General features: G+C 35.0%; 2 protein-coding genes across 2 annotated transcripts; one reads left to right on the top strand and one right to left on the bottom strand.

Moving 5' to 3' along the window:
- The first annotated feature begins 5,185 nt into the window (after window positions 1-5,185).
- On the top strand, window positions 5,186-6,271 carry LOC109013128. Its single transcript, XM_018995111.2, has one exon. It carries the CDS (start codon window positions 5,341-5,343, stop codon window positions 6,211-6,213), a length of 873 nt encoding a protein of 290 aa, XP_018850656.2. The 5' UTR covers window positions 5,186-5,340; the 3' UTR covers window positions 6,214-6,271.
- A 337-nt stretch (window positions 6,272-6,608) lies between these two features.
- LOC109013120 (adenine phosphoribosyltransferase 3-like) lies at window positions 6,609-13,550 on the bottom strand. The gene is made up of 7 exons (XM_018995098.2): window positions 13,469-13,550; window positions 13,202-13,291; window positions 12,681-12,791; window positions 10,240-10,332; window positions 8,959-9,108; window positions 7,736-7,794; window positions 6,609-7,487 (listed from the first exon to the last, which is right to left on the bottom strand). The coding sequence occupies exons 2-7, from the start codon at window positions 13,281-13,283 to the stop codon at window positions 7,434-7,436; spliced, it is 549 nt and encodes a 182-aa protein (XP_018850643.1). The 5' UTR covers window positions 13,284-13,291; window positions 13,469-13,550; the 3' UTR covers window positions 6,609-7,433.
- Window positions 13,551-14,159: the final 609 nt, after the last annotated feature.

The raw sequence follows: 14,159 nt of genomic DNA, 5'->3' as shown, positions 1-14,159 counted from the left end.
TTTGTTATGAGAATAGACTCATTTTGATAAAAAAATACTCATTTTTATATTAGATAACTGACTACAATTAAGCATTTTTCTTACCGTGATTCTTGAAAAAAAAATGCCTTTAATTGATCATTAAGTTGGTTTTGTTAAAACAAATATAAATGATCAAATATACATCTTCTTATCATGTTAATATTTTGAGATAAGTAATTATTTCACTTGTATCAAAACAAGAATTTTTAAAATAAGGGATATATAATTTCACATTTTTTTAGTCGAAATCAATTTTCTTTGTATGAACACCCAAAAATCTTTTTTATCACAACTTCAGTACCTGTCAATTTTTTATTTTCTTTTCCAATCTTGAATCTTTTAAGGTGAGGTTTGGATAGTATGAGTGGGCAGTGGGGCTCCACACCCCGCCCTTGTTTGCCCCGCCCTTGCATCTGGCCTCCTTAGCGGGGGTGAGGGGCAAAAAGGGTCCAACCCTGCCTCACACTTATATATTTTATTATAGTCATGTTTATAAATTTATATTTACAATTTGGATCCAAAAATATGTTTTTGATCACTTTTGGATCCAGAAATATTTTTTTGACCTAGTGAGCTGTAGTTCATTATTGAAGTGGACGGGAGGCGGGATGGATTAGGAGTCTGTCCTACCCCTCGATATGTGGGGCGCCAGTGAAAACCCCACCCCAGGTACATGTGGGGCAAGGGGCTGGAAGGGGGCTACTCCACACTGTATGATGCGGGTAACACTCCTATTAGATAGTGAGTTGATAAGAGAATAAATGAGATGAAAATTAAATATAATAATAATATTATTTAAAAATTTTAAAAAATTAAATTATTTATTATATTTAATATAAAAATTTTAAAAATTATAATGATTACACAATATAAAGTAAAGGGAAATGCTATATCTCCCGCTGGGAGCTCCCGCTTGGAGCTCCCGCTGGAGATTAGTGTATTTTTTATGTGTTTTTTTTTTTAAATTATTTTTTATATAGATTTTTTTAATAATTTTAACTATTTTTAAAAAATAAAAAAATTCAAAATATTATTAAAAAATATTTTTTTTATTCACGAAGTAAAATAAAAAATCATATTTCTTAATCACGAAATAAAATAAAAAATCATAAAAAAATATTTTTTTATTTTACTTCGTGATTAAGAAAGTATATTTTAATGAATTTTTTTTTTACTTTCTAATTAAGGAAGTGTTTTTAATGATGTTCTAAATTTATTTTATTTTTTTAAAAATATTTTTTATAATTTTTTATTTTATTTCATGATTAAGAAAATATTTTTTAATTTATATTTTTTTACTTTCTAATTAAGAAAATATTTTCTGAATGATATTTTAAATTTATTTTATTTTTTTAAAATATTTTAAAATAATAAAAAATTAATATAAAAAATTACTTAAACAAAACACATATAAAATAACACTACACCCCAGTGGGAGCTCCCAGCGGGGGCTGTAGCATCACCCTAAAGTAAATGAGTTGGAGGTTTTTAAATCAAACCGGTCAAGTCATTTATAGTACTTTTTTGACCGCCTAGGCAAAATGGTTTAAAAAAGGAGGCTACCAATTAAATGCCAAAGGGCAATTTTGCGGACTGCATAAATGGCGTTGACGACTAGGCTTGGATTAGGACGTACGAAAATTCGCACATTTATTGTATAAAGGTCGGAAGGAAGAGGTGCATTTATTTGAGTTAAATGCTTTGTCGCAGGACTAAAATATTCAACTCCATTTAATGGGTTCACGGCTCCATGTCAATCTAAAACATACATATCAACCTCCTTTTAGTGTTCAAAATCAAGACATTTTATATCAAATCCAAATATAAATATAAATTCATTTTTTTAAACTCAAATTACATTTTTTTTTCCTAAACACCTAGTACGATTAAGAAAAATAGATGCAATATATGGATGTCACTGTATTTACTGATAGAGAACACTGCTGTTATAAAAAAAAATTGATATGATATGTTAAATTTATTTTATAATAAAAATATATTTAAAATTTAACGTACTACATCAAGACATGTCAATTTATAATTTTATTTTTATAAAATTAATTAAATCATTTCTCTTAATGTTATGGTTTATATTGTTCATGATAACATTTAATGCTGTAACTTGTAAGGTCCTTGAATTGCATCTATATTTCTGTATTATAAAAGAAAACTCTATACACCATATTATTATCTCATTAAATAAGATGTGATATATTTATTATTATTAAATATTCATTTAATGCATACTTATTTATCATCTAATAGTAATAAATATATCATATATTATTTAATATAATTAAAATAAGATGAAAATATGATGTATAGGATTATTCAAAAATAAAAATATTCAAATAGATCTTATCTTGATTCTAAAACCAAACTAATTTAGCCCATAAAATTTATAAAATTCGACAAAAAGAAAGTCAAAAGGTGAGAGAGGTTATGGGTTTGATACTAGAATTCCTACCGTCCACAGTGGAAGTGAAGTTCTGGGATTGTTAAACAGCAGCACGCCCAGACACACGTACATGACAACGCAGTTCCCGGGGCGTCTCAGATTTTGATGATTCCAGAGGCGTGAGACCAAAGGCTGGCAAAACTCCACCCGCAGCCCCAAACTCCCACTACTCCCAGTCCCTTGACCCACCATATATACATTTACATATATTGCTTCATGCACTCCTAAACCATGCACTTCTTTTAATTAAACATCATAAGCATATATATATACAACCTCATGATGACTATAAAATAAAGCCAATAGACATGTTTTTTTGTTTAAAATTTTGATACTTTGCCGAAATGGGTTGCCCATTTCAATCACAAATCGTCGAGTACTTTTGGACCTCTAGGGGTTTTGAATTTGAAATGCAGTATTAATATTATAAAAAAATTTCTAGACTTTGATTATCTCAATGTAATTGTCTCCTTCTAATCCACCTCCAAGCCGCTATCCCAATGGCACCCTGGATTGCTGTTTTGTACCCCATAATGGGGATTAAAGTTGTTCATATTATATAGAAGAAGTGGAAGAAAATCTGTCGCTTTACTTGTTTAAATTTCAGTGCTTTTTTAGACGCTTTCTCTGCATGCCATCTTCTATTCTCTTTCCATGCTTCTGTTGCCAATTGTTCTTTCTATTTCATTTCCTAATAGCTTACCAATTTTTTAAGAGTGGAGAAGCTTCAAGCCGGTCGGGTGAGAATTTAACTTTAACACCAGCCAATACTGATTTATTACGTAGTAGGCATACCAAACTAAAATTTACACTCACATGCACGTGATTTCATTTTATTTTTTATCTCTTCCGTTTCTCTCTCTCCCTCTCCCTCACCACCCATCCTATACGCCTGCAACACCCTTCTCTCTCTCTCGCTCTCTCTCTCTCTCTCTCTCTCTCTAAAATACACCTACTACCTTCTCTTGCTTGAAGCTTCCATCCACCCAATGCCTCATTTCTACATCTAAATGTTTAGATCATTTTCTGCACATGAGAGGGGGTTGCAAAAAATTATCTAAATGTTTCATAGCATAAAATCATCACTTGGTCCATAGGAGGAAATTATCTAAATGTAAACGCTTTGGAAAAGGATGAACTTTTCTTTGAAATAAAACCTACTTGCCTGTGCTTCCCTAAAAACAAAAAAAAAAAACCTACTGTTGCTCCTCTCTTAAGCTTCTCTGTCATTGTTCCAGACCAGTTTGGGGGATGGATGCTACCACTTTTTTGCATCTTACATTATTTTCATATCAGAAAATCATCACTGTATATACATTCTTAAGAGAGAAGGGTTGCAGGCGTCGGGGTGGGAGAGAGAGAAAATGAAATCATGTACCTATGGGTGTAAATTTAAGGTTGGTACATGGCCTATGTGGTAGATTTATATTGTCTGGTATTAAAATTAGATTCATACCCGACCGGCTGTGAACTTTTTCCTTTTAAGAGTACTAGGGAATTTAAGAATAGTTATATAGGAGATTATTATTTATTTTTAATTAATTATTGTAATGGCAATTAAGGCAATATCTTGTAATATTGGAGTAGTTGAATTTTGTGAAGAGGAACAACAAGGGTACGAAGTTTTTCCTGTTTCATTGAAAACTCTAAGCTCACCAACATATAAGTGAAATAATAATTAATTATTATTGTTGCTTTGATTTTAAGAAGCAACAATGCAATGAACCATTCAAGTTAGATGGCACAGGCACAACAAACTTTTTATTAGAAAATGACCTGACCAGATTAATTAATTAGGTAGTACTTATCCACTGAATATATAAACAAGTTAATGCAAATCGAAGTAGCAGTGTGTGAGTGTTATGTATGATCTCTCTCTCTTCTCTGCCGTGATCAAAGACCAGTGTAGGGATTTGTTTTTAGGGCATTGAAAGAGACAAAAATAAGGTCTCGTGATTTTTAAGAAATATGTTTTAACTATTAAAAAATTTTACAAAAATAAATTCTTAAATCCATAGTGTGTTTTGATATACATAAGATTGTAATGTTATTTTTATTATAAAATAAATTTAATATATTATATAAAATTTTGTCAATTTATAAATTTATTAAAAGAATTTTTTTTTTAAAAAAAAAAAAAGATTGGTATTGCATGCAGCTAGAAGAAGACCAAATATGATAAGAAAAATTATATTTACAATCGTAGAGTACGCAAACGTCATAATTTTTTTTTTAAAAAATGAATAAATATAGAATCTATATAATAAAAAAACTATTTTTTTAATAGTTTTGCTACTCACTTTTGAGTATTTTTTACGCATATCATGAATATGATTGATTAAAATAATTATTTTATATTAAAAAAAATACAACTAAGCATATTAGTAAAATCTGTAAAAATAAAAATAGCACATAAAATTTTTTATTTTTTAACAATGAATCTAACTCCTTTTATTGCACAGCACACATTCGATTGTACGTTGCATTATTTCATGCGATAATAACCCGACGAAGACTCACCGAACAAAGCCTATCGATGAAATTTTGTTTGAACAATAAATGAGATTTGTTCCTATTATCTCCTCTTCTAAGAGAGAGAGAGAGAGAGAGCGCGCGCGTCCACGTGGGTAGTTCTGAGACCGTCAGAAGGGCAACTCAGTCATTTTATATCTGCATTTTCTAGCCACGTCAAACCCACCAAATATCGCGCCATTGCAATCCCATCCCATTCTTTCTTGGCACCCAACGGGCAACCAGCACAGTTTAGCACATTCATAACGGAAGAAGATGAGAGCGGCAGAAGCAACACGGTAATACGAAGAGAGTGAGTGAGAGAGGAGGATCCGAACCCTGGTTTTTGCATGGCGAGCGGGTGGGTCAAGTCGTTGCACTGCAAGTCCAGAGCTTTCGAGGACGTTCACCACCCCAACCCGAAGCTACTCATGCCGGGCACCAGTTGCAGAAAGAGCGTTCAGAGCATTAAGGACGTTATCGATTCCACCAAGCAAAAGCCCAAGAAGAAGCCGAAATCCTCGTCGCCTAAGCGGCAACCCGGTTCCAAATATAAGGCCGAGCCGGTTTCTACCCCGCCCAACCGTTCTAGGCTCAGTGACTCTGCTGCTCGGCCTGCCCGTGCTCCGGACCCGTCCCTCCCAGCACTGATGGAGCTGCATGAGGGCCATCCTTCCCGTAATGTCGTCGAGATTATCTTCCACACGAGTTGGAGCCCCAAAGCCTTTACGGGTCGGATCAAGATGATTTTCAAGGTCCAGAACGGTTCAAGAACCGTGTCCCTGTTCGAAGAATATCGCGAGACGGTGAAGTCCCGGGCCGGTTCGGGCGGCCCGACCGGTGGCGCTACGTGGGAGGAGAATGCGCGGTGCGTTGCGGACGGGAACGAGGTGATGCGGTTCCATTGCCTGGGGCCCACCTCGGGCGGTGGAGTTTATGACTCAAGGGGCGGCGCGTGGGTTTTTCCAGGGCGGAAGGGCAGAGCGATTTGCACGTTTTCGGGAAGCGGTGAGGCCCACGAGAGTGCGGGTAGTGGGAGGGGCATGAGGGCAATGCTGGTGTGCCGGGTGATTGCGGGTCAGGTGTCGAAGCAACAACGGGTGAACGACTCGGTAATGGATGGGCGAGTGGGATTCGACTCGGTGAGCGGGGAGAATGGGGAGTTGCTAGTGTTGGATTCTCGTGCGGTATTGCCTTGTTTTCTTATCATCTATAAATTGTAAAAATACTTGGAATATTTTTCATATTTTTTCGTCTATTTAATTTTTTTTTTTTGGGCGAGGGTTCATAAACCTTCTTTCTTTGCATTTATCAACACAATTTTTCGTTTCCCTTTTTTTTTTTTTTGGGGTGGGGGGGTATTTTCTGTAAGTTATGAAAAATTGGGTTGATAAATGCTAATTAACCAATTTTAGGATTTATTTTATTTTCTTTTAATTTATATGTTTGGAAGAAGATGTTGTTTCTATTACTTTTGCTTTTGGGTATTGAGGAATGTTTGATATGTTGATTATAGGATTGCTCCTCTCTTTTTGTTGACTGAAAATGGGGTATTCAGCCAGAGTATTTGTTAATGGTTAGAATATATGACAATGCTGCTTAATAATAATAGCAACAATTCTCGGCAACTCTCAAACAAACACAGCTTGCTTCTGAATTTTGGAAAATTTCACCACAAAACTCAGTTGCTTGTTGGTGCTACAGCTAGTTTAAAGTTGATACAAAATTCACACGCCTAAAGTCTTTGCGACTATAGCACTCTCTCATATTGAAAACAACCTCAAGAATTGAGCAGCATTGTATTGTTAGCTTTGCTTTGTGCAGACTCCCTTTTGTTCCTCTTCACTTTTGTCTCATAACTTGAACATCTCAGGCAAGTGCAGGCCTATTCAAGTTTAGTTAATGAGGAGATTTTAAAGTGTGAGTAAGTATAGCCTTGATGTGGTGTGTACTTGATCAGAGTCCCAAACTTTCAGCAAGCCTGATATAAAATGTGCAACAACGAGAATGACGGAAGAAGCAAGTTATCAGGCTGCAAATATTTTCAAGAGATAACGACTTTGTGTTCGAAGTCTCTGTCCGTTTTAAGGTCGAACTACACTCTGATGGCATGACAGCTATTCCAATCCCAAAGAAACCCTTGAGAGGCGGTATTGAATTCATTTCCAACCAAAAAATGTGCTCTACTACAAGCATTTCTCAAATCAACTCCTTTCCATAATTCAATGTTCTATACTAATAGGTGAAATGAAGGGTATCAATAAATGAGGTACATCAAAATCCATTAACAATGGAGCCGAAAAAAGGGGGGCAAGGGTGAAGAGAAGGGAAGGGGAATAGGAGATCTGAAAATCAGATTCCAGATGGGAAATACCCAAATAATATCCTACTGTAAATGGCATCATGGTGAGCAATAGCGGGCAAACTGTATCATCAACCATGATCATTGGTATTCCACTAGTACATACAATGGCTTACCATTCAAACGCCCCCGGCCCTGCAATGTCCAGAAAGTTTTAGTTACATCCATGCTTATAATAGATGTGTGTGAAAACTCAATTTCCAATAAAATTAAACCAGCACAAATTAAACATTATCATGCAAATATATATTGATATTTAAAGAAGGCAACTAGGTGACAGGCATACCTAGTAGCATTAGCAAATTCTGTAATCATTAGATGGCTTATAATGGAAAAGAAAAAGAAACAAACAAAATAAGAAAGAGTTGAAGCAATATGCTCACCTTTAAGTCCGGTAACTCTATTAGACATGCGCATTCAACTACTACTGCTCCAACACGTTCTGAGAAGCAAAGCAATTACGTCAAAATATTGACTGAAAGTAATCAACACAAAGATTTGAACATCATTGACAAAAAGAAATCACAAAGATTTTCAAATTCAGTATGACTTTTAATGTGAAAATCAGTAGCGCACCAAGTTCAACCAGGCAAGTAAATTTATTGAGCCAACAAAGTACCAACATTTTTTTAAAGGAAGAGGACGGTACCCTAATTTTATCGATAACCCTCACAACAAAGTACTAACATATTTTCCTTTTTCTTTTTGCTATCTAGACCTCAAAATTAGCAACCCTAGTATTCACCCCCCCAAAAAAAAAAAAAAACCAGCCTGATCATATAGAATTCTGCTAAAATGCAGTAGTTTGAGGACTAAAACATCTTTCAATACAACAGGCATCAAGAATTGATTCCAAAGAATTTTCATATTTAGACTCCCATTAGGTGCCAATTAGCTTCCTACCATGAGAGTAAATCCATTTCTTGTTCTTTAGATAAAACACAATGTACAAACCCATACGGGACTGAATCCATGATCTCACACGCAATCCGTTATCTTATAAGGATAGGAAATGTAATTTCATCCCATCTCCAATGGTTGTGCTTGCTGGTGTTTTGGCTTGATTAAGTTTGCAGTGTAAATGCTACATTAACATTTTTTTAATGGCACCAAGTGTCCGAGAACAAAGTCCTGACTAATCCCGGGGGTGCATAGGCCCCGGCAAAGAGTTTCCCGCAAGTGTACCTCGGGTTAAGGTAATTAAAGGGAAGTTCCCCCAGTCTAATAACTCCTAGAAATTGTTTACACCCAAGAGGATTTGAACCTTAGACCTGAAGGGAGCATACCACCAAGACCAATGCATTTACCACTTGAGCCGACCCGTATGGGTTTGCTACATTAACATGTTAAATATCATGTATGTCATGCTAGTTTAGCATTGTTATTCCTGACAGTCCCATCAAATGAAATGGATCTCCCAAAAAAATCTACCAAATGTTCAAAAAACTTACAAGATATGAATCAGTCATAAATTTATACCAATGTTAAATTAACAAGAAAATATTTATGCATGAAGTATTTAAAATCATAAGAACCCCAACAAAAACTGTAATTAGAGTTTATGATGTGATTGCCTAGTGACCTATAAGAAAAATGATGTGATTACCTAGTAAGTTCATAGCTGCACAGAGTGTGCCACCAGTGGCTATTAAATCATCAACCACCAAAACACGTTCTCCAGGTTCAACTGCTCCGAGATGCATCTCAAGACAATCGCTTCCGTATTCCAAAACATACTCTTCAAAAATAACTTCACCTGCCATTAAGATAGATTTAATTAGAAAAATATGAACAACAGACTAATTTATGTAGTAGCCACAACATCTTTTGAGTTGATTTCAAATACATAAATATATATATAAGTAAATATTTTCAGGTAATTTTAAAGCTTTTTTAACAGGTTATGCAAAGATTCTTGAGAAAAGGAGGTTGCCAAAGGCAAAAGGCAAAATCAAAAGAGACTCAAAGACATGTCTTGGATAAGCCTTGATATCAATATAGGGCTGAAAGTTGGTCGGTCCGGACCGGAGAAACCAACCGGACCGACTGATTTGTTCCGGATGGGACCGAACCAAGATTGAGACCGGTCGGTCTCGGTCCATGAAATAGAAGACCGAAAGTTTTTGGTCCGGTCCCGCGGTGGGGTTTTTCCGGACCGGACCGATCGAATAGTAAAATAAAATATATATTTTATTATATTATTTATATAATAATTGTATGATTAATTATATAATTTTCATCTAACCTATCACTATTTACATTATAAAATTTTAAATATGTAAATTGTAATTACAAATTAATATTAATGTAATTTACTAATCGACATTAATAATTCACTTAATTTTAATTTAGTAATTTAAATATTTTTTTATTAATTTATCTGAAAAAAACAAGAAGAAAAAAAATAAAAAATAATTGGCCGGACCAATGGACCGACCGGACTGATAGCTACCGGTCCGGTCTGGGGAAAATGGACTGAAAATTTCAGTCCATCACCCCCCGGACCGGACCGACCGATTTACACACCGACTGATATGTTTTGTAAGAGCCATATCTGAATATTACTCTATAGATCCATTAGTAAACTAATTTGTAATCAGGGAAAATATATAAAGAAAGTTGCAAACTACAAGAGGCCAAATTACGGGTTCAAGGATCACATTAAAATAAATAAATAAATAAAATAAGGCGAAAGCAACACATAAAAGTTTCTGAAAAAAAGCCATGCATTGAATCAGATAGCATTGCCAGGAACCAACAACCAATGTAAAGAAAAAGTGTCTTAAACATACATAAAAGTGGAGATCTTTTGGGCAGTATTAAATTGGAGAATAAATATATTCATGCAGAGATAGACAGTAAATAATAGTAGCAAGATTAAAAGTACCGGGCAGCTTCCTTGGTTTTCTCAAGGGAACAAACTTTGCCCCTATAGCCAAAGCAATGGGAGGACCAAATATAAAACCTCGAGCTTCGATTCCTGGAAAAACCCAAACAAAACAAGAAAGCACTCTATTTTACAACACAATGCAAAGGATAAGTTGTTAAAAAACTCATTAGTTTTGCATATAAAGAAAATAATTACAATAATTACAAGAAATGGCATGTGCGAGCAATGGCTATCCACATAACATCAATTAATGTAAAACCAGAGGCAGTTCAAGGGATAAGCACCCTACCAATTTGATAGTTGAGGGTGTATATTGTAAAACCGGAGGTAGTTCAAGGATGGTAAGTGCAATTTCACATTAGATTATTCAGTCTAACTCTCCAACTGCCAACTAAGAAATGGCCATCCATGTAAAATATCAATTATGCAGAAGAAAAAACAATATGAATTAATGCAGAAAACTTCATGAACCATGTAAATCTGGAACCCCCTGTAGCAAATATACAGTTCATTCACAATCCATTGACTAGCCATATGCTAGAATACTGAGAGAGAGAGAGAGAGAGAGAGAGAGAGAGAGAGAGAGAGAGAGAGAGAGCTTCAATTCAAGTGGTGCACCACTGAGAGCCTTGTATAATTTTGACAACATAAACAAGCAGATTATGTCAATAAGTTGACTTTTATATTCATACAAACTACAAAGTGGAGTTAATTACATAATATTAGCCATTAGAAGTCCAATACCAAACTAAACTACTATTTGTAGTAGTGGCACTAGTAATAAAGGCAAACATCAGAAGGGTGTCAACTGTCAAGCCCAGTTCATTATAGCATACAATTTTTTTTAAGCATTCCTTCTAGAAAAATACTAATGCCCAATCAACAAATTTCATGGAAATACAATTACTATAAACTTGTTGAAAATACAGAATATTGATAATGGTTGCAGAAATGTCTAAGAGATATTAACACAGAAGACTGAATAGTGTTGAAAAACTGATACGACTTTGAAAAACTGCATTGGGAAAAGATATTGAAACAGACACGTCTTGGCAATGGTTGAACATAACATATCTCCACATCATTTCAAGGGTTCAGTTTTCAACCTAAAATGCCGTAATTTAGGACTTTAATGGTAATAGAGTGCAACATATCCTTGTGGAGCACTCGATAAAGTTCATATAAGCACACCAGGGAAAGATCCTGATGTGCACACGAGGAAATAATGCATATAATGATTGTGAATCAAATCATCTTTGGATCCGATATGCAAAAAATGAGATGCTAAACTTACAACAAAAGAAATAAAAGAAATGAACTCAAACAAAAACGAGAGCCCAAGGCCCTGTCAATAATGAAATTCTATTAACTTTTACAACTCCCCACAAGTTGTGGGAAAAATGTTAGGATAAGAGATTGTCTTAGAGTGTGAGACCATCACTGCACACGGCATGCATTTCATTAGAGTTGTGCTATACAGAAGCCCCACACCCTGCACACCCACTTAAAAACATGTGATTTTACTTTTTTATCCTCATATTTCATATTGAATTCAATATGAAATATGAAATATGAGGATAAAAAAGTAAAATCACATGTTTTTAAGTGGGTGTGCAGGGTGTGGGGCTTATGTTTAGAATTTTTCTTTCCAAATTTCAATAACGGAATATCGGAATATCTGTGATCTCACAAGTTACCATCGTTTAAAGGGCAATTGAAAATTCAAGGATTAAAAAGAAGAAGAATAAAATAGTTGGATGATTATTAGAGTTTCAGGGGTTAATCTCAAGCAGTTGAACCTGAAGAGAGGGAAAACCACAGAAAAGATGGCAAGAGAGACAAACCCCTTGAAAAAAATAAAGCGCGACAGAGGAAGAAAATAAACGAGGCATCGAACCAAGTCAAGTAACAGTGAAATGGCAAACCCATATGACAATGGAGCAGAAACAGCCGCCCAACTGAAACTCGCATCAGGCGGGTCCACATTTTTACAAGGTGGGCATCCATCACCAACCACCGTTCATGCAAATTGAATCAGAGCACATGTCCAGAGAGAGAGTGAGAGAGAGTAAATGTGAGCCGCACAAGAATAACTTCTGAGGGAGTAATCAATGGCCACCCCACTACCAAAGTTTATAGTCAAACAAAAAATCACTCCAGCAAAAACCCACAGCCACTTCCATTCCATAATGTCCCTCGGAAGCATTCAAAAAAGACAACCAGAAACTTATGCAATTGAAAGTTAGAGGGAAAGAGAAAGCACTTTCTGCATCATCCAGGCCTACTTTGACGTAAGAAAGAAGCCCACCACCTTCGAGCTAATCAAAGAGATGTAAAAAGTTCTCCAAAAACTCTTTTGATCAAAATCTTAACCCCACAAAAATGAAATCTTTTACCAAAATAATAAAAATATAGGAAGGTCTCTCTCTCTCTTTTACCTGCAACAACTGAAATGCTTTTGTCTTTGTATCGCTCAACAAACAAATCGACTGCGTCCTTGAAGGCTTTCGGATCCAGTAATAGAGGAGTGATGTCTTGAAACATAATACCTGCCATTTTGGCCATTGAATAACAGAAATGCGAAACAAAATAAACCAAAAAAGAAAAAAAATAGTAAACGAATACGAATACAAGCAACCCTTTATGTGGTAGCCCGGGAATTCGCGGAAACAGAAACGAAACTGAAAAAATATAAAAAAAAAATTTACTTTCTTTTTTGGGATAGAAAATGTTCAACTCTGTTGACTCATGGGCCATTGTTTCTTCAAAAGGAAAATGGAAACCCACTACTATCAAGCCAAATAGCCGTACAAGGTGTTTCCCAGTAGAATTTCTTTTTCTGGGGTTGTAAAATGTGAAAAATAAAATACCTGAAAAAAAAAAATTCTGCATGTAGTTTCATTCCCTACATTTACTCAGCGAGCAAACAGAGAAAGAAAGAGGAAATGACAAGCCGAACCTGGTTTTGGGAAATTGGGGACGACCCCAATCTTAGTTTTGATGCCATGGATACGAGGATCTTCGTCTCGGCAACCCGACATTATCGTATCTACGTCACAGACCGAACACTCAGCAAATAAAAATAGCAACAAAACTAAAAAAAAAAAACTCTCCCCTCTTTTCCGCTTTCTTTACTTTCCCTCTCACACAGTCGGTCCAGGCCGGAAGCTAAAAACACTCTAGCAGAGTAGAAGCTCTGGAAGAGAAAGAGCAAGAAGTTACTTACAGATGGAAAAGTGTTTTGGTGAGAGGGGCTCTCTGCACAAGAATATATATGAGAGAGATGGGAAATCTTTTCGATAAGTAAGAAAAAGAGGGATCGAGCGATGAAATACAAAAAGAGGTATCACGAGGCATCTTTATAAATATTTGTTGTATGTCATATGCTTTCTTTAGACAATAATATTATTCATAAATTATATTTAATTATTTATAGCAATATTAATCCTCTCGTTTCCTTTTATGATGTAATTTCTAAATTTTAAATATCGTTTTTAAGGAAATAATCTTAACATACTGTCATGAAATAAAACTAAGAAAAGTTCAAAGGTTCTGTACATTGTGTAGTCTAGATAATTACTATACTCTAAAATACTTTTGATTTAAAAATAATAGCTTAAATATCTTAAATTTCACTGTTGAGTTATTCCTACAATCCAAGATTCTCGTTCGTACGACATCTTTTTGACTATTGTAATGAAATATAAGTCACACGCTCACAATCGGTGACTTTTCTCGATTTCTTGCTGGCTTTTGATTACCAATTGAATAAATATAGATAGAAGTTACTATTGGAAGCATCTATTTTGTACGTATGATGTGATATCATTTAGACCACACATCTCCCCAAATGAGTATTGTGAACAATCAACTAGAAGCAGCCACGCAGTAAGTGCAAAGTGTGCATTGCTATATTG

This window comes from Juglans regia, chromosome 9 (assembly GCF_001411555.2).
Source record: "Juglans regia cultivar Chandler chromosome 9, Walnut 2.0, whole genome shotgun sequence".
NCBI lineage: Eukaryota > Viridiplantae > Streptophyta > Magnoliopsida > Fagales > Juglandaceae > Juglans > Juglans regia.
Note: the sequence above shows the minus strand (reverse complement) of the source record. Positions and strands in the feature narration are given on the sequence as shown.

Bases quoted from the DNA above. Each gene is read 5' to 3' on its own strand.
- LOC109013128 (XM_018995111.2), top strand. From the start codon at position 5,341: ATGGCGAGCGGGTGGGTCAAGTCGTTGCACTGCAAGTCCAGAGCTTTC.
- LOC109013120 (XM_018995098.2), bottom strand. From the start codon at position 13,283: ATGTCGGGTTGCCGAGACGAAGATCCTCGTATCCATGGCATCAAAACT. The intron at 10,333-12,680 runs GTAAAAGAGAGA...GGGTTTTTCCAG, and splicing joins AAGCATTTCAGTTGTTGCAG to GAATCGAAGCTCGAGGTTTT. The intron at 7,488-7,735 runs GTGAGCATATTG...TGGACATTGCAG, and splicing joins TAGAGTTACCGGACTTAAAG to GGCCGGGGGCGTTTGAATGG.